At 40.2% G+C, this 24,197-nt stretch overlaps 1 protein-coding gene across 6 annotated transcripts in view; it reads left to right on the plus strand.

Annotated features, from left to right (window-relative positions):
- Positions 1-24,197, plus strand: part of LOC122550590 (metabotropic glutamate receptor 5) — a 591,737-nt gene that overhangs the window by 550,775 nt on the left and 16,765 nt on the right. For all 6 annotated transcript variants that reach the window (XM_043691557.2, XM_043691553.2, XM_087988035.1 and 3 more), the window contains one exon: positions 5,884-6,823. In XM_043691557.2, coding sequence (XP_043547492.1) covers positions 5,884-6,823 — 940 coding nt within the window. The remainder of the gene's footprint in view (positions 1-5,883; positions 6,824-24,197) is intronic.

Here is a 24,197-nt window from a genome sequence, read left to right on the forward strand (position 1 = left end):
AAAAGGTTATGAGATTGGATTTATAATCATCTAGAAAGGAATAAGTTGATTAGGGGTAGTCAATATGGTTTTGTGAAGGGTAGGTTGTGCCTCACAAACCTTACTGAGTTCTTTGAGAAGATGACCAAACAGATGAATGAGAGTAAAGCGGTTGATGTGGTGTATATGGATTTCAGTCAGGCATTTGATAAAGTTACCCACGGTAGGCTATTGCACAAAATACGGAAGCATGGAATTGAGGGTGCTTTAGCAGTTTGGATCAGAAATTGGCTACCTGAAAGAAGACAGAGGGTGGTGGTTGATGGAAAATGTTCATCCTGGAGTTCAGTTACTAGTGGTGTGCCGCATGGATCTGTTTTGGGTTCAGTCCTGTTTGTCATTAGTAATAAATGAACTGGATGAGGGCGTAGAAGGGTGGATTAGTAAATTTGCGGATGACACTAAGGTTGGTGGAGATGTGGATAGCGCCGAAGGATGTTGTGGGTTACAGAGGGACATAGATAAGCTGCAGAGCTGGGCTGAGAGATGGCAAATGGAGTATAATGCAGAAAAGTGTGAGATGATTCACTGTGGAAGGAGTAACAGGAATACAGAGCACTGGGCTAATCGTAAGATTCTTGGTAGTGTAGATGAACAGAGAGATCTCAGTGTGCAAGTACATAGATCCCTGAAAGTTGCCACACAGTTTGGTGGAGTTGTTAAGAAGGCATATGGTGTGTTAGCTTTTATTAGTAGAGGGATTCAGTTTCGAAACCATGAGGTCATGCTGCAGCTGCACAAAACTCTGGTGTAGCCGCATGTAATAGAACATTACAGCGAGTACAGACCGTTCGGCCCTCGATGTTACACCGACTTGTGAAACCAATCTGAAGCCCATTTAGCCTACACTATTCCACTTTCACCCATATGTCTATACAATAATCATTTAAATGCCCTTAAAATTGGTGAGTCTACAACTGTTGCAGGCAGGGCTGTTTCATGCCCCTACTACTGAGTAAAGAAACTACCTCTGACATTTGCCCTATCAACCCTCAATTGGACAAAAACTGACCCATCTAAAGTACTCAAACTATAGTATTCCCGGCCAATATTTGGAAAGTTAATGTCCCCCATAACAACTACCCTGTAACTCTCTCACTCCTATCGAGAATCATCTTTGCTGTCCTTTCTTTACATCTCTAGAACTATTTGGAGGCCTATAGAAAGCTCCCAACAGGGTGACCTCTCATTTCCTGTTTCTTATCTCAGTAGATGAGTCCTCAAAAGTCCTTTCTGCCATCGTAATATTGTCCTTGAGTAACAATGCTACATGTCCCCCTCTTTCAACACCTTCCCTGTTCTTACTAAAACATCTAAATCCCGGAACCTGCAGCAACCATTCCTGTCCCTGCTCTATTCTCCGAAATGGTCACAACATCAAAATCCCAGGTACCAACCCATGCTGCAACTTCACCCACCTTATTCCAGATGCTCCTGGCGTTGAAGTAGACACATTTCAAACCAACTTCTTGCTTGCTGGTGCCTTCTTGTGACCTTATTTCTGACCTCACTGCTCTCAACTTCCTGTAACCTGGAACTATGATTTGGGTTCCCATCCCCTTGCTGAATTAGTTTAATCCTCCCGAAGAGCATTAGCAAATTTCCCCCCAGGACATTGGTACCCCTCTGGTTCAGATGAAGACCATCCTGTTTGTAGAGGTCCAACCTACCCCAGAAAGAGCCCCAATTATCCAGGCATCCAAAATCCTCCCTCCTGCACCATCCACGTAGCCACGTGTTCAACTCCTCTCTCTCCCTATTCCTTGCCTCACAAGCATGTGGCATGGCAACAAACCAGAGATAGCAACTGTTTGTTCTAGGTCTAAGCTTCCACCTTAGCTCCCTGAATTTCTGCCTTAAATCCCCATCTCTCTTCCACCCTATGTTATTGGTGCCAATATGAACCACAACTTAGGGCTGTTTCCCCTCCCCTTCAAAGATCCCGAAAACACGATCAGAGACTTCACCGACTCTGATACCTGGGAGGCAACACATCAACTGTGAGTCTATCCCGTTCCCACAGAATTTCCTATCTGTCCCCCTAACTACGGAGTCCGCACTGATTACTGCTCTGCTCCTCATCCCCCTTCCCTTCTTTGCAACCTGTGACAGGCTCTGTGCCAGAGACCTGTGCCCCATTGCTTACCCCTGGTAAGTCATCCCCCTTAACAGAATCCAAAACAGTATACTTGTTATTGAGGGGAACGACCACAGGAGATCCCTGCACTGCCTGCCGGTTCCCTTTCCGTTCCCTGATGATAACCCATCTACCTTCTTCTAGTACCTGTTCTATGTTCTGTGTTCAATTTTTTCTGCATGTTATTATTATGAGAATTTTGAAATGCCTTTAAAGAAATGCTTTGGGAAATCTGCCAGATTGCATTTAATTTGTCTGAGTGCTTGTTTCTTGATTTTAGATCAAAAACCAACATTTAAGCTGGCTTAATGGTTACTTGGTTTAAAATCGAGATTATGAAACTAAATGCTTGCTTATATAAGCCATACTTACTATACTGAAAAACTAAGTTTAAGCACTGGTCATTACGTAAGGCTTTTAAAATTCAAACCACTCTAGTGACTAAATTGTATTTTTCTTCTCTAGGAGAAATAGTGGTCAAAGTGCAATAAAGATATAGAGGTGGGTCTGTCAGGGAGATAGTCCAAATTTAATCTGCAACTGTTCTATATTTTTAGTATAACATCAATTATTTTAACTCACTTGTTTGTTGTATTTGCTTCATCTGCAAAAAGAAAATCTATAATGCTACAGAAACGTATTGAATTACCTAGCCACTTCCGTTGAATCTATTTTTTGTTTATGATATCATGCAGTGCTAGCTGATTTATTTAATTTACAAACTGCTTCTGAGCATAGTAAATATAAGCAAATTATTGAAACACATGTCATTACACTCTTGGGATGAACTGTGGTAAATGACAATTCTATAAATTTCAAATTCAATTTCCCATGAATACTAATTTCTGACAAATAACAGGAGAAATCAGGAAGTCGGAAACACGTCATGATGCTCATTTGAAGAGCCAGTGGAGACATGATGGGCCGAGTGATCTCTTTCTACACTGAAACACTTCTGTGATTCTGTTAAAGTTCTCATTTACAATAATAGATATAGGTCGACTGAGCATTGTGTTTTTGTAGGAACTGACAATGCTTTCCCATAGTTACTGACATGATTGCTTAAGTCAGGTGGCTAATATTCATATCCCACTTTCACTTGAATCAAATGTGCATGTATTTGTTAAATGTATTTGTTCAATATTCTTTAAAGTCAGATTGAGCAAACACTTGGTGGGACAGGTTTTGGTCTAATTTATTATGCTATTTTGTTCAACAGTACTGTGAACAGATAAACGAACAATTAGAAACTCATGTCCAACAACAACAGCAATCTCATTCTTTCCCTCAGCTCCCATTTTAACAGTTCCACTGTTTGTGATGATGCCTTCAGCAGCAAAGATTCTAAGCTCTAAAGGTTCCTGCATAATATCAAACACCTCTCATTCTCTGTGTTATCTTTTAAGCCACTCCGTAAAATCTGCCACTCTTGACCAAGCTTTTGCATATCTACCATATTATCTCCTTCCGGGTGCAGTGTCAACTTTGATTTACAAAATATTTAAGAACTATTGTGGGATAGCTGACTGTGTTGAAGATACACAGTCGTTTACCTTCTTGTTGTACAGTTAAATTGGTAGCATTTCTCTTTTTGAACTAATACACACATAATGGAAATAATATGCTTTCACAACCGGGGTGTTAATTTTATGATTTTCATGATCACAATTATCTAATATATGCAGTCAACAATTTAGAGTATCTCAGCCATAGTACCTGTGTACAATATGATGCCTTTAGCCCTGTGAACTATATCTGTTGCGTTCTTGAAAATATTCAATGTTTTAGCCTCAACTGCCTTCTGCAAAGAACTCCAGAGGCCCACCATTGTCTGAGTATGCTATAAGGATTCTTAAAGACTGGCAAATGTCAATAGGGTGCATGTGACCAATGCCCATTCAGCATGCCTTGAAGTATTTTTAAGTTCACAATTTAAGTAATTTCGTTTTTTAAAGATTTTTTAAAATCTCATTTGTGTGTCATGAATGAAACATGTTCCCCATCTTGGAAAGCTGAGGCTTGGCTGGAAACAAGATTGAGCTGTAGCAGTAGTTAATTGGGATACTGTGGAGTTGCGGAGGCATTTCTGTTGCTCCAGCTCCACACAGACAATTCAAGAAAAACTATTATTTTAGTAATGGCCACCACTATTTGTGAGCTTTTAACTCCACTCTCCGATGCACTGTAGTATTAATGCTTGCATGCTTCTTCTGAGCCCCTGGCACCTTCCTCCAACCTAGGATGACTCAGTTCCCCAGGATAATTTCTGAGTCCTGCCTTCAATTCTTGGCTGCTACTAATGCCTAGAATTTATTTCTGGATTTGTTCCAACAGCACAGAACCATCCAACTATTTTGATTCTTCATTGAGTCCGCTAAACAGAATCTGGACAGTTCAGCTGCCTTCCCAGCAGCACAGCTCGACTACACCGCTCCTAAAATGGAGTGAGTCCACCCCTTTCTCTCTCCCTTGCATATTCACTGACTTTCAGCCTCTGACTGTCAACTTTGATCTCCATTTCAGAGACCCCTGAACTGTCTGGAATGACCTTGTGAAAACCTTATAATGACCCATCTCTTACGACCAAACAGAATTGAATGTTATCACCTAACAACTCTTGGAACTATGTGTGCTTTGAATGTTACATTTCACAGAAAACTTAACTTGTCCAGTACAAAAGAAACATATTTAAATAGAAGATGTCGTCAGAAATTCTGAAAGCAGTCATTTCGGCCTTCATGTAAACTTGCAAGTGGGTAATGGGCGTTTCTGTATAACAGGCTCAGTGAAGTTCCAATCCCTAGCAAAATACCTTTTGAAATGCTATGAAATGCCATTGATATCTCATTTAAAGATTATTCCTTTGTTGGGATTTCTTTTGTTAGTATTCAGTCTATTTGCCATGAGCCCAAAGGTGTCTCAAGGTCTCACCAATGTGTTAATGCAAATGGATGACTGCTCTGCATAACATCTCTGCTCTATTTGTAGAATGACAGTGATCTCCCAGTTGCTTGCCATTTTCATAAATCACTTTGTTCTCATGCATAATGTAAGCTCAAGGAACAACAGTTAGGAAGAAGGGTCACTGAATTTTCTCCACAAAAGCTGCTAGACAGCTGAGATTTTTTTCAGCAATTCCTATTTTTGCTCAAAATAACAACATCTCGTTTTCCACTTGAATACTTTACAGCCTCGACGTCTCAGTGTTGGATTCAATAACTTCAGAAACTGGTAGCATTGTATCTGTTATCCATTTTTCTTTCTTTTACTGCCACCCACATAAGCTTTGAGCGAGTGAACACTATGACAGGAAGTGGTATGACATTGTATAGGAGAAGTTAGAAATCGTTCAGGGTAATGAGGTAAGTGTGCAATAATTTCTGTAGAACTGGTCTTACAAAGCAGGACAAACTCTTATTCTCCTTACTGAAATGGAAGACTTGACCACAAGAAAAACAGAGTCCTTGTTTAGCTATGAGTATAGAAATGGATGGACTGACTCCTCTAATTATTAATAATAATTCATTGTTTTTCTGTTTCTTTGGAGCATGACAGAAATCAATTGAAGATTGTCCAACGACTCTACACTGAAGTATAATAAGTGTGAAGATTCACCATATTTTTCTCCATAGGTTGTTTCAGTTTTGACAATTTATGTGTCTGTATACAATATTATGTCACAAGAATGTATTTTCTTTCTGTTGCAGATTGTGAAAGGATTCCTGTGAAGTACCTCAGATGGGGAGATCCTGAGCCAATTGCTGCAGTTGTCTTTGCCTGCCTTGGTCTTCTTGCCACCATGTTTGTAATGTTTATATTTATGGTGTACCGGGATACTCCTGTGGTCAAGTCATCCAGCCGGGAACTTTGCTACATCATTCTAGTGGGAATCTTTCTCGGCTACCTGTGTACCTTCTCTCTCATCGCCAAACCCCAAAAGATTTACTGTTATCTACAGAGAATTGGAATTGGTCTTTCCCCTGCAATGAGCTACTCTGCACTTGTGACAAAAACCAATCGGATTGCTCGGATCCTTGCTGGGAGCAAGAAAAAAATCTGCACTAAGAAGCCCAGATTTATGAGTGCTTGTGCCCAGCTCGTAATTGCCTCAGTGCTGATATGTATTCAGTTAGGAATAATTGTTTCCCTGTTTATAATGGAGCCACCAGAGGTCGTCCATGATTATCCAACTATCCGAGATGTCAAGCTGATATGTAATACCACCAACATAGCTGTGGTTGCCCCTCTTGGATATAATGGCCTATTGATTTTAAGTTGCACCTTCTATGCTTTTAAAACTCGAAATGTCCCTGCCAATTTCAATGAAGCCAAGTACATTGCATTTACCATGTACACCACCTGTATCATATGGCTTGCCTTTGTACCCATCTACTTTGGAAGCAACTACAAGATCATTACCATGTGTTTCTCTGTTAGTCTAAGTGCTACAGTGGCACTGGGCTGTATGTTTGTTCCAAAAGTATACATCATCCTGGCTAAACCAGAAAGGAATGTGCGCAGTGCATTTACCACATCCACTGTTGTCCGAATGCATGTTGGTGATGGGAAGTCATCTTCTGCCGCTAGCCGCTCCAGCAGTTTGGTAAACTTATGGAAAAGGAGAGGATCATCTGGAGAGACTCTAAGGTAAGAACGAGAAGAGTATAAAATTGAAATAATGCGAACAGCATCAAAACATCCTCAACAATATTCATGAGTCATTTATGAATTATGCTGTATATTCCATCTCATTTTGTTCTGATTGTATGTCTGTTGATAGATGGAAATGGGCATACAGGCAAAAAAAATATTTCTAATTTGTTGACATTGATGCAAGGCTATGCTTTGGGATATTTGCATACAAATGTTTATTATACCAGTCTGAACTTCTGTTCTCCACTGTTGTAATGGAGATGGTAACCTATTTATTTGGGATTAGATTACACGTCTACTATATTATAAAATAGATTGTGAAATTTGCTATAACTATTTTATGCAAAACAGTATCTGGGGAAAAGATTTAATCTGTATCAATTTCATCACATAACATATATTTTCCATCATGGAACAGCTAGCTGAGTTATATTTGCCTGATGATCAGAATAAATTTTAAACTACTGGACCTTAATGGAATCAAATCACTACAGGAAGAAGGGACAGAAATTGGCCATTCAGTCCATCAAGTCTGCTGCAAATTTCAATGAGATCGTGGTGGATCTGATAATTCTCAATTCTGGTTTCCTGTCTTTTTCTATAACTCTTAATTCTCTTACTGATTAAAAATCTGCCTATCTCAGACTTGAAGATAAATAATGATCTAATCTCTACAGCCCTCTGCCAAAGAATTCCACAGATTCACAACTGTCTGAAAGAAGAAATTCATCCTCATCTCTGTCTTAAATCAGAGCTCTGTGTGATGGACTGCAATCTGATAGAGCAACCAGGTAGATTTGAAACGTTATTGTTGAATATCCAATGACTGGCTAGCTGGTTTGCAGAATCTCGGGAACACGAGCCACTCACTGGTTCTGGGCAACCCCTTTCCATTTGTGTCCAGATAAGGTTACAAACGATTGTTCTTACAGTAGGAAGTTCCCAACTGCAGGAAATTAATCTCTCTGAGGTTAGACTTACTTAAATTATGCCATTCATAGTACGCTTTGGGATAGATTTCTTTCCTCACTGTACAGTAGTTCAGCATTGTGATTCGCCTTTAAGATACAAGCTCCCTGCTTTTCTTTTCTCCTGATGTAATGGACAAGAAGACAGGCAAATTTGGTAATGGATCAACAGCTGATCCACAATAATGATGTTACGACCCTGTGGGGAAAGTTAACGTTTACCCTTTTGAGTGCCAACACCTTGCCTACTAGTAAGCTATCCCAAGCAATTGCACAGTTGTGTGGTATTATGAAAAAAATCTGTGTACACCATATCAGGCAAAAAGAAATAGAGAGCCTAATTTAATGTTGTGATGGTGATCTTGCCCATCAACTATAGAACTATTGGAATCCCATGTTGCCTCCAGAATTAAGCGTCCATCAGCCATTTAACTGGCCCACATTGAACACTCCTAGGATTTAGTAACTGGCAGAGAATTCAGCCAGAATGGACAACATGGACAAGGGAAGGCTCTTGTCAGGCTTCCCAGACCTGTGGCAACTCACCACCCTCCACTGGTTGAACACCAATTAGAGACCTTATGGGAAAGCTGTCCAACAGCCTTGTCACCCCAACATAATACAGGCAGAGGCAGTGGGTTCTTCACCCTGTGCGTTCCTGCCCAATTAAATACTTCGACCCTGCTCCAAACACACTGTCAAGGGCAGGAAGCATATTAAACAGGACAACTTATGTGTTTATTTTTCGGTGACTTGCTTTAGAAACTTTGTTTCAATATGTATTATACACGCAGCTGACAAAAGAAAAATGTCAACAATCTCATTTGTAAGCCTCCTATATTTCAAAGTGTGTATTGAAAGGTGAGCTGCTGAGGTGATATCTGCATTGTCACTGCTATATTTACAGTTCTAGTACTTTTTCAAAGTTGTCTTACAAGGACTAATTAACTCAGGAAAGGTCAGAGCTTACCTTTGCTAAGATTACAAAAAAAAGACACGCTATTGAAATGTACATTGATTTAATCACTTTAAAAAAATCTAATAGCTGACCACATCTTTTCTTTGTTGTGTTGGTGATATTAACAAGGGCATGTTGGGGGGACTGGAATCACCAAGGCCAAATGGGATAAGGGTACTGTATTTCTTCACTGAAGGATACCAGAGAACCATTTGGCTTTTCCAGTAGTCTGAGAACTTTCATGGTGCTAGACCACAAATTCGTAGATTTCTTCAATTGATCTTTACATTTTGACAAAGTAGGATTTGAATTCAAAACCTCTAAGTAGCTAACTAAGTATCATAACAACCAACTCAGCTAATATTTTGATTTTATTTTTATTGGCAAGTCTTTTCAAAAGTAATATGTTCCTTGAGGTCTTGCAATGCCTGTTACTAATTACTGTGGTTATTCCACTCTGGGTTTTCTAGTCTCCATTAATTATCTCAGGATAATTCACCAGAAACTATGATGAGTAAGCACAAATCCCTTTTCCAGCTCAGCAACTCCTACCCACTGGGGTGACAGTTTATACATCTCAATTGGAAAAACTAGCTGATGAACTAGCACAGGTTGTACTATATATATTTTTTTAAATTTGTACATGAATATTGGCATCACTGGCTAATAAAGAATTTATTGGCCTTGAATTGAATGGTTTGCTCGGCCACCTCAGAGGTCATTTCAGAGTCAACCATATTGTGATGGGTGCAGAGTCAGACTAAGTAAAAATAGCAGATTTACTTCCCTACAGGAATCAGATGAGTCTCAATGAGAATCAACATGACTAACTTATAATTCCAGATATTTTTACTTGAATTCAAATTTCATCAACTGTCATTGGGATTTGAGCCCACGTCCCCAGAACATTAGCCTGAGATACTTGATTACTGGTTCAGTGACATTATCATTATGTCACTGCCTCCCCTTAGTTAACACTGTAATGGAGGGTGTAGGTTTGCTCACTGAGCTGTAGGTTTGATATCCAGACGTTTCATTACCTGGCTAGGTAACATCATCAGTGGCAACCTCCAAGTGAAGCGAAGCTGTTGTCTCCTGCAATCTATTTATATCTTTCTCCTGGATGGGGTTCCTGGGGTTTGTGGTGATGTCATTTCCTGTTCGTTTTCTGAGGGGTTGATAGATGGCATCTAGATCTATGTGCTTGTTTATGGCGTTGTGGTTGGAGTGCCAGGCCTCTAGGAATTCTCTGGCATGTCTTCGCTTAGCCTGTCCCAGGATAGATGTGTTGTCCCAGTCGAAATGGTGGTTTTTTTTCATCCGTGTGTAGGGCTATGAGGGAGAGGGGGTCATGTCTTTTTGTGGCTAGCTGGTGTTCGTGTATCCTGGTGGCTAACTTTCTTCCTGTTTGTCCTATGTAGTGTTTGTGGCAGTCCTTGCATGGAATTTTATAGATGATGTTGGTTTTGTCCATGGGTTGTACTGGGTCTTTTAAGTTTGTTAGTTTTTGTTTGAGAGTGTTGGTGGGTTTGTGTACTACTAGGATTCCGAGGGGTCTCAGTAGTCTGGCTGTCATTTCTGAAACTTCATTGATGTATGGTAAGGTGGTTAGGGTTTCTGGCTGTGTTTTGTCTGCTTGTCATGGTTTGTTCTTGAGGAATCTGCGCACTGTGTTTTTTGAGTATCTGTTCTTCTTGAATACATCATATAGGACCTACACCCTAAACCTCAACCTGAGCTACAAACCTTCACAAACCTTGCGAAAACCTATGGGCGCAACACGCTACAACTGGCCCGAAGATGGGAAAGGAATGCCATCCGAGAGAGTTCCACCGGCGAACAACTGTACTTCCTGCATGAATGTTTAAGAAAACAGCTACTGCCAAAATGAATCCAATATAAACCGCTAATAAAAACGCCTTAAGCCAGAACCTCTACGACGTATTCAAGAAGAACGGATACTCAAAAAAAACAGTGCACAGATTCCTCAAGAACAAACCACGACAAGCAGACAAAACACAGCCAGAAACCCTAACCACCTTACCATATATCAAAGAAGTTTCAGAAATGACAGCCAGACTACTGAGACCCCTCGGAATCCTAGTAGCACACAAACCCACCAACACCCTCAAACAAAAACTAACAAACTTAAAAGACCCAGTACAACCCATGGACAAAACCAACATCATCTATAAAATTCCATGCAAGGACTGCCACAAACAGTACGTAGGACGAACAGGAAGAAGCAGGACGAACAGGTAGCCACCAGGATACACGAACACCAGCTAGCCACAAAAAGACACGACCTCCTCTCCCTCATAGCCCTACACACGGATGAAAAAAACCCACCATTTCAACTGGGACAACACATCTATCCTGGGACAGGCTAAGCAAAGACATGCCAGAGAATTCCTAGAGGCCTGGCACTCCGACCACAACACCATAAGCAAGCACATAGATCTAGATGCCATCTATCAACCCCTCAGAAAACGAACAAGAAATGACATCACCACAATATAAATAGAAAGCAGGAGACAACAGCTTCGCTTCACTTTGAGGTTGCCACTGATGATGTTACCTAGTCAGGTAATGAAATGTCTGGATATCAAACCTACAGCTCAGCGAGCAAACCTACACCCTAAACCTCAACCTGAGCTACAAACCTTCACAAACCTTGCGAACTGTAATGGAGCTCAGAGGAATAGAAGAATCTTGGGAGCTTGAAGGTAGCAGGATAGGTTAATAGGGAGTAATGAAGGCACACAGGCACTTGCCTTTATCAGTCATGGAACAGATTATAAGAGCAGGGATGTTATATTGGAGCTGTTCAAAACCTTGGTTCGGTCACTGCTGAAGTACTGTAGCAGTTCTGGTCACTGCACCACAGGAAAGATGTGATTGCGCTAGAGGGATGCAGAAGCGATAGCCCAGAATGTTGCCTGAGATGGAGTATTTTAGCTATGAAGAGAGACTGGATAGACTCGGTTTGTTTTCTTTAGAGCAGAGAAGGTTGATGGGGACACCTGATTTAGGTGCATCAGATTATGATGGACCTAGACAGGGTGTCTAACAAGCAGCTGTTCCCCTTATTGAAAGGTTCAGTAATGAAAGGGTATAAATTTAAATTGAAAGACAGGAGGTTTAGAAGGGATTTGAGGAAGACATTTCACTCAATGGTATTAGAAGTCTGAAATGTGCTGGAAGGTAGTTGGGGTGGGAAACATGACAACTTTTAAAAAGAATATGGACGAGCACGTTAATATTATAATATTCAAACTTATGGTCAATATGCAGGAAAGTGACACTAATGTAAATTTAGAGTATCTTCAGTTGATGCAGACATGATTGGGCCAAAAGGCCTTTTCTGTAATGTATGATTCCATGAAACATCAGTAGTCTAATTTTAACCTGATGCCTGAAAGACCAAAATGAGCACAAAACCACACTGATCTCAGAAGCATGAGGCTTTGGTGAGACTAACTCTTTGGCTTTACTGCACTCTTTCAGTCAAAATTGCTGAGAAGTAGTAGCGTTGGAGTAGAGTGGTTGACAGGAGTTTGTGGTCAGCAAAATATGGTTTCCAATATTTAGGTGAAATATATAAAAGAATTCAGGGCCTGTTATGATTCTGGCTTCTCTTTCCATTGTATTCACCTGATATGAAAGCTACAAGGCTGCTTACTTAGGGTGCCAGTCATCATTGCAGCTTGCACCCTATAATAGCACTGGTCCCTGATCTGTTTATCCAACAAAGGGGCCATTCAATTTTTGCAAAAAAATTCTCAACAGAAAAGAAGGTTAATGTCGAAGTCAAATGTACAATTTGACTTAGAGACAGGTAAACTTCACAGGATGTTTTCTTCTGATTATTTTTGTGATTACCTGAAGGTAGTTTCTCTCTAAACTTAACTGCATCCTTCTGATTTTCTCCTCACAATAAGGAAGCATATTGCTGCTGCTGACTAAACTCAGTATCTGTTTCAGTTATTGACATTTATTTTATATCACCTTGCTACTAATTTCCTATATTGTTGATTGACAGATGGTTAACCAACAAGACAGAAGCACAATGAATGAGCCACTATTACTAACAAATAGAACAAAATGAATTTTCTAATGTTTCTAAAGCCACAGCGATAACTTCAGTAGAATAAATTGCAATGTCATGTTTCGTGTAAAGATCATTCTATATTATGCTTTATTATAATTGGGAGATGCAAGTTGAATATTTATTAAGTGATGAAATTATTACAAATGAAAAAGGCAGATTCATAGTGCTTCAACTCGAACCTCAAAATAGATTACTGCTCCAGTTTAATACTTCTATTTCCTCAGCCAATCTTATTGAGTTTGCTCATTCAGTATCAATCGAAGTGAATTATCGGCAGTTCTGTGTTGCTAAATGCCAAGTGCTGAGAGTTAGGGTGGGATTAATGCAAATTTAGGACCCTTCTAGATGCTGGATAAATTAATTCTGTCCAGATGGTTCAAAGTCAAACTGAAAGCATGTGACTCCAATTTGCTGCACATTAAGGTAACTCAGTTATGTATAAAACAGCTCCATAATTTGTGAAATAAGATTGCATAATTCCAGTCTCCACTGTCATGCTAAACTTGGTTTGAAATAGTTATAAAGTTTTGCCATGAAAACATGTCTTGCGTTGAAAATCCTACATTCTTATCCATATATTATGTACTGCCTTAAGACAGATAAAAATGTAAAATCACAGAAAATAGCAGCAAAAGTAAGCAATTCAACTCTTCAATCACAGCTGATCATCCAAGTCAGTACTCTGTTCTCGCTTTCTTCCAATATCCTAATGATCCATTTAGTCCAATGAAATATATCTAATTACTTTTTTGAATCAGTGTTTCATCTTTCTGTGGCAGAGAATTCTGCAGGCTCACCATTCTCTGGGTGAATGAAATTCTCATCAACTCAGTCCTAAATGACCTACCCCATTTCCTTAGACTGTGATCCCTGTTTCTGGACTCCCTGGACTCCACATCTTTCCTGTGTTTACGATATCTAGTCCTGTTAAAACTTTATATGTTTCTATGAGATTCCTGCTCATTCTTCTAAACTCCAGTGAATGCATTCTTGACTGATCCTTGACTGATCTTTTCATTCGTCAGTCATGTCATCCCAAGAGTGAGTCTGGTAAACATTTTTTGCACTCTCTCTATAGTCAGAACATCTTTCCTCAGGTAAAGAGACCAAAGCTGCACATAATACTCATGGTGTAGTCTCACCAAGGCCCTGCATGGTTGCAACAAGATTCCTAACATTTGTCTTTCGCAGGAGAAACATGTATCCTTTCATAAGAAAGAGATATTGAGGTGGTTTCCAGATGTCTTTCTCAATTTTTATCCTCATATCTTCTCCTAATTGGGCTACAAAACAAGGTGAAAGAGCTATGCCTTTCCTTTATGTACATTAGGAGAGGAACACATTGAGTTCAAAGCCAATCCTATTGACTCAGTAGCAGGGCTAATTCTATTGAGTCAATTGCTATTTATTCAAAGCACAAGTACCCTGCTAGATGTCATATTTTAGTCTTTCACTCAGTGTGGAATGGGGGTAGGATTCTGCTCCTCCTTGAGTTAGACTGGAAGAATTCTATCACCAAGCCAAAGGAACAGTGCTTTCATAATGCATAGACAGTTAAACTCTGTCTATGTTAAATTCAAACAAAATTGAATTTGTTGCCTGGCTACTGAATGTCTGATAATATACAATGCATGACTTCCAACCTAACTTTTTTGAACAATAGTGCATATGGCACCAACAGCTAGTACTATGCGAGTCCCTGATCTGAAGTTATGGGACCTGGCAGTTATTGAAAATCAACTAACAGACAATACAGCACAACTTCAGTGACTGCACTCCTCAGTCAGAATGTATAACTGAAACTCCTTAACTTAGCAGAATCAAATTAGCTACTAATAAATTTGAGCATCACAGGCCCTTGGGATGAGACTCTAAGCATCCGGCACTGATAACTGGATGTGTCCTTCATTTAAAATTAAATAAAACTTGCAGCAATTGACAGACTAAATCATAGATTTTATCTGCTTTTAATTAATTTAAATGTTTCCAGGGAATTTTCTCAGCTGCCAATATCTGCTTCTTTCTCACCTTTGCCGACTATTAAATGTCCTATACAAAATTCATATGATTTATGATTGTAACACTAGTTTATTTCCTAGCTGTTTAAATTCAATTAATGTCAATCTTAAGACATTTATTTCAAATGCAATTACTGTCAAAGTAGCCTTTCAGTCTCTTACTTCCCCTATAGCACTCAGACTATTGAGTTGTCAACATATTGGCTTGACTGTTCTATATAAAGTTTTCATTGCATCATTCATGCTATTATGACATTTTCAAACTTAATCAATAGTTTTAATGTCAAGTGAGTTCACAGCTACAGGTATAAAGATCTAGATCAAATCTAAACTAGCAAGATTGTCCCAATACTAGGGCTGCCTCTTAGCAATGGAAGACTGTCAGTTCAATTCAAGTCATAGCAACATCAAATTAAAGTGCAGGATTAAGCCATTCAGCCCTTCCAGACTGTGCCATCAGTCAGTGATACCAGGGTCAGATTCTGTTCTGAAGGGAGCACACAGCAGTATGAAGTTTCTTTGCAGCACCATTACAGACAACACCATTGGAAGAGCACTCAGGAATTTCTTTCAATGTTTTAAATGTGGCTTTTTTTTCTGTATTATAGAGAAAAGTTTGCTAATCTGGGAGCCAAGCCTATGTGTGGAGTTTTAGTATCTAGTACCTTAAACAGAAGCAGTGAGGAGGCCATTAGAAGTTCAGGAATCTTTTTGCCGTTGAAGCAGGCTTTGCCATGACACTTTGGCCAAGATTGATTTCACCAATGTTCGAGTATGGGGGATGTTATGTTCAATGAGGAATGGCACTCAGCTACCTAGCCACCAGTGAACAAGTTTTCCAAATTGAGTTCCAATCAAGTAGTTAAGAGCTACCTGGTGAGCTTCTTGGCAAATCACAACTCTCAGCGCTGAATCCAAACATAGAAACAAGGTCTCTGGTGGGCATTTGTGGGTCATCACTGGAGGTTTAATGTTCAGGGAGCTAACAGCAAGAAGGTAGTTTTTTTCTTCTGAGTGCTGTGAGATAGGAGTCATGCAGAGAGAAGAATCGGGTGTTCGAAGCAGGATGGCTTTTATTGGGGATATGCCCTCAATTGGAATAAATGGAAGTACCCACTATCTAGCAGGCAGATCATCCTGATTTCCCAGTCCAGAAATCAGCAATTTTCTCGCCTACTGAGAAGACAGGTGACCTGGTTGGTAACAAGTTGATTGCTAATTCACCATTTAAAGGCAATAATTGCTGCTGAGTTGAGAAGGACCTGAATGTGCCCAGGGAACCTTGGAGACAGAGTATGCAGAGTCCACCAATACTGTAAATGCTTTTTGAGAAAGCTGGGCACTGCAAAGGACAGAGTGCATTATCTCCCCTTCCAAGTCCATTTTGATTTAGCCACCTCCCTTTCTCACTTTTGATGGTCTGCGTTGCCTTTGTTGTGCAATGCACATAAATTAATGAATTGGAAACACAAGTCATAGAGTCACAGAGTTATACAGCATGGAAACAATCTTTTCAGTCCAACTCATCCATGCCAACCAGATATCCTAAATAAATCCAGTCCTGTTTGCACTTGGCCCATATCCCTCTATACCCTTCCTACTCATAGACCTAACCAAATGCCTTTTAAATGGCAGCACATTTCATACACGTATCATCCTCTGCGTGAAAAAGTTGCCCTTTAGGTCCCTTTTAAATCTTTCCCCTCTCACTCTAAACCTATGCTTCTCCCCGGGGAGAAGATCTTGTCTATTTACCCTATCCATGTCCTTCAAGTTTTATAAACCTTTATACAGTCACCCCTCAGCCTGCAAAGCGCCAGGGAAAACAGCCTTAGCCTATTCAGCCTCTCCCTATAGCTCAAACCCCCTAACCCTGGAACCAACCTTGTAAGTATTTTCTGAACCCTTTCAAGTTTCACAACATCCGATTTTACTGGTGACAGATAAAAAATGAAAAGCGCCACAGGTGATTTGATGGTAGGAGAAAAGCTCTTCAGTTATGAGTAAAAGTACTTCTGGTTATTAAAAAGGTTATTGAATGAACCTTCTTGCTCAGCACTTAAATGCTGAAGTGGTGAGAAGGAGATGAGTAACTCTGCTAGGCCACTTTTACAATTATTACCTTCTCACCTCCAAGGAAAATTGGTGCCTTTCAATTCTGGGATGACAATAATAGTTCTCTTTTGTATTTTCTGAATATTTATACAGTAAAGGTTGGTAAGATGAAATATCAAAGGAAGGATTTCTAGTTGATAGGGACAGTGGCAGGGAACAGTATGACAACTGTATGTTGATTTCTGTGGCTTCAGCAACAATAGGAAGAAATCCTGGAAAGGCCACCTTCTACATAGTTTTACCCCAGGACAGGAGGAAGATGCCCGCTTTTCAAATTAGGAAGCGTACTTGGAAGGAGCCATGAATATGAGCAGGAGACCTGGCAGATTGGTTAGAGCTGATGGAAGGATATATTTCAGGACTAACTTGATAAATACATAAGGGAGAATGAAATATAGCAATTGAGAGCAGAGTGAGTGGGAGGTGTGTTACGTAGACTGGGGGAGGCATAGGCATTGAATGATTCTGTGAGGTAGGTTCTAAGTAATTCCAGTGTCAGACACTTAACCATCCAATGAAACAAAATTCTGAAGTATCAATGGTTTTCAAGTTGTGATTTTCTCTGAAATGAATTAAAATTATGGAAAGAGTTTAATGCTCCCCCAGTTGCTGAAAGATGCAGATAAAGACCCTGTCACTGCATAGAAACATAGAACATTGCAGCACACTACAGTCCCTTCGGCCCTTGATGTTGCTCCAACCTGTGAAAATAATCTAAAGCCCATCTAACCTACACCATTTCATTATTATCCATATTTACGTCCAATGCCCATTTAAATGCCCTTAATATTGGCGAGTCTGCTACTATTGCAGGTAGACCATTCCACACCCTGATGATTCTCTGAGTGAAGAAACAAACCCTAATATTTGTCCTAAATCTATCACACCTCAATTTTAAGCTATTTTCCCTTGTGTTAGCCTTCACCATCCAAGGAAAAAGGCTCTCACTGTCCACCCTATCTAACTCGCTGATTATCTTATACATCTCGATTAGGTCACCTCTTAACCTTATTCTCTCCAATGAAAACAGTCTCAGTTCCCTCAGCCTTTCCTTCCATACCAGGCCACATCCTAGTAAATCTCCTCTGAACCCTTTCCAAAGCTTCCACATCCTTCCTATAATGCAGTGACCAGAATTGCACACAATACTCCAGGTGCGGCCTTACCAATGTCGTCATGGCTCCGAAACTCAATCCTCCTACCAATAAATGCCAACACACCATATGCCTTCATAACAGCTCTATCAACCTGGCTGGCAATTTTCAGGGATTTATGCACCAGGTCATCAAGATGTCTCTGTTCATCTACACTGCCAAGAATTTTACCAGTAGCCTAGTACTCTGCATTCCTGTTACTTTTTCCGAAGTGAACTACCTCACACTTTTCCACATTAAACTCCATTTGCCACTTCTCAGCCCAGCTCTGCATCTTATCTATGTCCCACTGTAACCCACAACATCCTTCGGCATTATCCACAACTCTGCCTATCTTAGTATCTCCTGCAAATTTGCTAACCCATCTTTCTACACCCACATCCAGATCATTTATACAAATGACAAACAGCAGTGGGCCCCAAAACAGATCCTTGCAGCACACCACTGGTAACTTAGCTCCAGGATGAACATTTCCCATCAACCACCACCCTCTGTCTTCTTTCAGCCAATTCCTGATCCGTACCGCTAAATCACCTTCAATTCTGAAACTCCTTATTTTGTGCAATAGCCTACCGTGTGGAACCTTATCAAACACCTTACTGAAGTCCATATACACCACATCACCCACTTTAACTTCATCCACCTGTTTTGTCACCTTCTCGAAGGTTAATGAGGCACGACCTACCCTTCACAAAACCGTGTTGACGATCCCTAATCAAATTATTCCTTTCCAGATGATTATAAATCCTATCTCTTATAACATTTTCCAAGAACTTACCCACAACTGAAGTAAGGCTCATTGGCCTTATTCTCTCCAATGAAAACAGTCTCAGTTCCCTCAGCCTTTCCTTCCATACCAGGCCACATCCTAGTAAATCTCCTCTGAACCCTTTCCAAATCTTCCACATCCTTCCTATAATGCAGTGACCAGAATTGCACGCAATTGTCCGAACTTCCCTGCTTAAACAAGGGAACAACATTTGCTATCCTCCAGTCTTCCGGCACTACACCTGTCGATAATGATGACATAAAGATCAATGCCAAAGGCTCTGCAATCTCCTCCGTGGTTTCCCAGATAATCCAAGGATAAATCCCATCCAGTCCAGGAGTCTTATCTATTTTCAGATCTTCCAATATGGCCAAGACCTCCTCTTTGTCAACGTCAATCCCATCTAATCTTGTAGCCTGTATCTCCGTATTCTCACTAACATTGCCCGTTTCCATGTGAATACTGACAAAACGTTTTCATTAAGCGCTTTCCCAATGTCACCAGATTCCACACACAACTTTCCACTACTATCTTTGATTGGCCTTAATCTTACTCTAGTCATTCTTTTATTCCTGACATACTATAGATATATCTAACTATACACTATTCTGATTCCCTCTGATTATTTGAAAGGGGAAAGGATAGTTGACAGCCTTCCTGCCCTGAAGCCAATTGAAATCCTTAATTAGTCACTAAAGACCTTAGCACTGGTATGATTTGGTGAGTAAACATGCAGCATGGTTGAAGGGGATCCCTTCTATTTGGGTAGTCCATGCTATTAACAGGAACTGGCGCAAAAGGAGGTCCTGACTGTCTTTAAAGTAAACGTGAATCATGTTTTCCCCCTCCAGAGGGGTCCCAACTGACACCAACGAAGCCACTTTCACTCAGCGATGGCCCTACAGCATGGGCCTCCTGTAGAACGGCAGTGGCAGGTGGCACTCCCTGTACTGGAAATCTACCAGCATCTGACTAGCCAGCAGCTCGTGCCCATGGGAAATTCTCCGTGACCACGGTGAAGACCCCAGCATAAACCAAGTGCATGAGTGTGCCAGATTGCTGTTAAACCAGATCAGGAAGGGGAGCTGGAAATGTCCATACAGGGACGCTTTTGGCTTTCCAGCCAATGGATGGGTTCACCAAGGTAGGCAGTAGATTCTATTCTTCTGGGTGCTATTGTTTAGCTACTATTTTATATCAAATAATAAAATTAACTATTTTCAAATGTCCAACTCTTCTTTCATTTTTATGATAGTTTCTGTACTTTTTTTAGAAGTTAAGGGGAATAAAGTAACGTAATATTAACCTTGAGAGAAATAATTCAAATACATTCACAACCCAAATCTGAATTCTGATTCAAAAGCTGTCAGGTTGTGTAATGTGATGTCTGTTGATCATTTGTCATTTGTTGTTGCCTAAGGTGATAGATATTTTCTATCTATGCGTTATTAAATCATCATAACAAGATAAAACTTTAAAAAATGAACTTGGATACTGCTTTATTTTTTGTGCTACATAATAAAAAGAACTATTTTGTTCACCAATCTCTAATTACCTCACATCCAAGATGAAGGAAGAAACTCATTGAAGATATTAGATATGCTGGAATATCGGTTCCAGAGCTGTCAATGTTTGGCAATTCATACTTATGAGACTTTTAGGAAGCAGTCAGTAATTTATCTTTATACCAGATTGATGACCTTTCTGTATGTCTGGACATAATCCTTGGGCTGAGTTTTAACTGAATAAAATGAGTAAGTTTGGTTGGAGAGGGTGGAAGAGGGCGACAGTGAGTGCAAAGTGTCAGGAATTTGTTTTCTGACTCAACCATGCCCATTTTTAGATTGAACTGAAGACAGATGTTGAGTGGATGACCTACCTGATTCAAAAAAACGATTTGGAGCTTTTAGTATTGAGGCTGTGAACTTCCTCAATGAAACTTGATGGATTCAGATTCAGTCCTTGTATACCTAACTCCTTGATCTAAGTACCTGCCAAAGGAGCCTTCATGATCAGAAATATCTCACCACCACTAATGGCTTTTACTCAAGACCTCCAGCAGCCTTTGACCATCATGACTAGAGCTACTCTCGACACTCTACCAGCCTCTCGTGACTAACCTAGGCCTCTGACATTTCCCTACTCACTCCACCTCCCAAGAACCTGATATCCCGCCAGAATTGATTGCCTTCTTTGGTTGACAGGAACCTCAGACACCAGAAGAATTCATCTACTGAAAGGTACTTTATTTCTTCAACATTCAGTTCATTCTATCCATCAGAAAAGGTGCATGCAGACCCATGACATTATCCCAGGAATTATCATAATGTTTTTACATGCAGACAGGCCAAAATATCCAACATGTTCATATCTGCAACCAACATTAAATGTGAGCTGCTGGACAACAAAGAATATCAACTTCAAACCTTGCTCATAGGGAATCTGAAAAATGCATTTCACAACTATTACAGTCTCAGCTATATGGCAAACAGGTGTGTCTCAGCATGCTGAAGGAACTCTTCTACTATCTGAAAAGACGTGGAGTTGCCCTTAAGCACTTGCCAGCAGGCTGTCTAGACTAATTGTTATATGTTATATTCTGAAGGTCATTGCATATGAACTAGAGATTGAGGTGAGTCAAACTGCTCAGAATGCATCATCAGATAAGATTTCACTAGAAGAAAAAGAGGACAAGGAGGAGGAAGATGAAGATGAAGACCTTCTTGCATTGCTTCTTGAAATGTCAGGCACACCCTAATAGTTAACAATTTAGTTTCTCTAGATGATCTTATATTGGACCAAAATAATTCATAGATCCCTTGTCCCTCTACAAAATGTTTTGACAAAATCAAGCAACCATCCACTCATTGCATGTACACCAAATGATTTCAAAATAATCATGTCCTCATATTCACCATCAAACAACTGCAAAGCTGAGTTAGTGCTTACCAGACAAGCATGATGCACAAGGCAAAATAAAGAACATTAATGCATTTTATACAAATGAATAGTAAGTAAAGGTTATTCAAACAATATTTTCATAAACAGTCAGATCCTTTCCCAACTATTCCTAGATTCAGGAGTGCTTTCTGCAAAAGTTGATGCAGACTTCTCCAGACCTAACTCTGACTTCTGAGACATTCGTTGTCAATAGTATTTAAGTTTGTCAAGGTCCTGTAAATATTGATCCACTTCTAAAGAAAGGTCATAGCCATTGAGAGCAGAGGCAGCATGTTGGGTATTGTTCAGGATAATGCAGTGAGTGAGATCAGGAAAGTTGTGAATGGAGTTCCAACTTGCTCGTTCTTTTTTTTTACTATCTTCCCTTCGCTTGAGCCAATGGATCAATACTCTTACATCTTCCTGGATGAGTATCCTAGAGGAAATTAGTAACAACTTGTAATATTTGTCACCCTATTTAAGGCAGCAGGACATGATCAACATTCACAGTTCGTGCCATCATGGTCAGGAACTAAAGGGATAGATTGCAATGTGATCATTCAACCTTCACAGTGCAGGGTGCCCTTTCCATGGAAGGCCTGCAAAATCAATCCACAATTGTTTGAGCTGAGCTTCTCTTTATAATATTGTGAAAAGTTCTATCGGAACCTTGTAGATTTCCTGCTGATCCTGTATCCCTTTCTCTTTCATCAATGGACATCTTCTCCACAAGCATCAACAATGACAAGTGCCATCCACTTTCATCTCACTAAATCCCTTCTTTACTCTCATTTCAGGAGACAACAGCCAACAATTGAGTAGAAAGAGCCAAGACAGACCATAGTCCATCAATGTTCAGCTCCTCACCACCCGTGAGGAGAAGATCTGACCCTAACTATCTCAAGTCATTGACTGACTATCTGTAAGCCTCTGGACTGATATTGGAGGCTGCCCTTGACTGACTGTGCCAGACCCCTGTGACTGAATGTTGTCTCTGTTAACATGACTGAGGACTGCTGCAACCATGGTAAGCATCCTGCCTTTGTGCCTGCACTAAATGCAAGGCAAGACAAAAGTAATTTGACCTTGGAAGCTATGTCTGGAGTGGAGTGCAAGGCACAAAAAAGGAAAAGCAAGTGAAGCAAGGCAAGGATACTGTGTGCATCCATTACAAAATTCCCTGAGAGACCAAAAATCAGTCTCTTTCAGCCATAAGTACAGTCAAAAGTAGAGCGTCCGCTATCATCTAGGGTAGAGAATTCCAATATTCACAATCTCCTAATGCAGATATTGCTCCCCATCTCAGTCCTGAATAATCAACCAATTATCCTAATAATTTACACTCCTGAGTTCTAATTTCCACAGCCAGACGGAAAAGTCTCAGCAACTCACTTGTTTCAATGACTCTGCCCTGCAGAAAAAGTGAACTGATTTTACTCATCATTTGATAACTCTGTCATCTCAAGAACCAATCTCGTGAACCTTTGCAATGAAATCTCTCCATATCTGATAGTCAGGAATGTCTCATGTTTGTCACTAAGAGCTTGGCAATTGTCGATGTCTTTCCCTGCATCTGCTCTCTTTGTCCTTATATTTCATATTCTCCTGTTGATGCAGACCTATGAGTTGCTATAAAGCATCTGGATGTCTACGAGATAGGTATATCATGAGTAACACAGGTATTCAATTGAGAACCTGCTGAGAATGAGGGAAATTTATTGAGGTGATATCATTACACAAAGATTAGCATGAGCTGGATTAATATATGGAGGATGAGGGAAATGAGGAAGTGCTTCGAAAGATAAAATTTGATTCTGCTCAAACTTAACTGTGTGTGAAGAGTGATGTGAATGAAGTACATTTGGCAGGGCAGAGTGCTGGCGCTGAAGGTCGTGATAGTTGTTCTTACACTGCACAATATAGGTGAATGTGTAATATCGGTCACCATTGCTGGACGGATTAGGTCATTAATACACTTCCAGCGTTACAATAATACCTCATCACACACTTCTACTGCAAACCACTTGGACTACTTAAAGATTCGGTATCTTTGTTGTAGCAATAGGTTTGTTTTCTGCTTGAAAATCATGCAGCCTTCTGGACACAATATTGAGTTCAACAATTTTAGAACTTGAGCACCTTCTCCCATGTCCTTACCCCACACACCAGGCTTTATCATCACTTGGGCTGCGACCACAAACAATCCATTGCCAGCCAGTAATGGTCCACAGTAGTAGCTATTCATTCTCCCTGACTGATCTTTACCCAGTCACTTTTCTGCCCAACTGTTTCTCTCTTTTTCTCTCTCTCTCTCTCTCGGCTCTATCTTCATCAA

Source organism: Chiloscyllium plagiosum, unplaced genomic scaffold (assembly GCF_037043375.1).
Source record: "Chiloscyllium plagiosum isolate Xiang-an unplaced genomic scaffold, Cpla_swu_hap1 HiC_scaffold_6, whole genome shotgun sequence".
Taxonomy (NCBI): Eukaryota; Metazoa; Chordata; class Chondrichthyes; order Orectolobiformes; family Hemiscylliidae; genus Chiloscyllium; species Chiloscyllium plagiosum.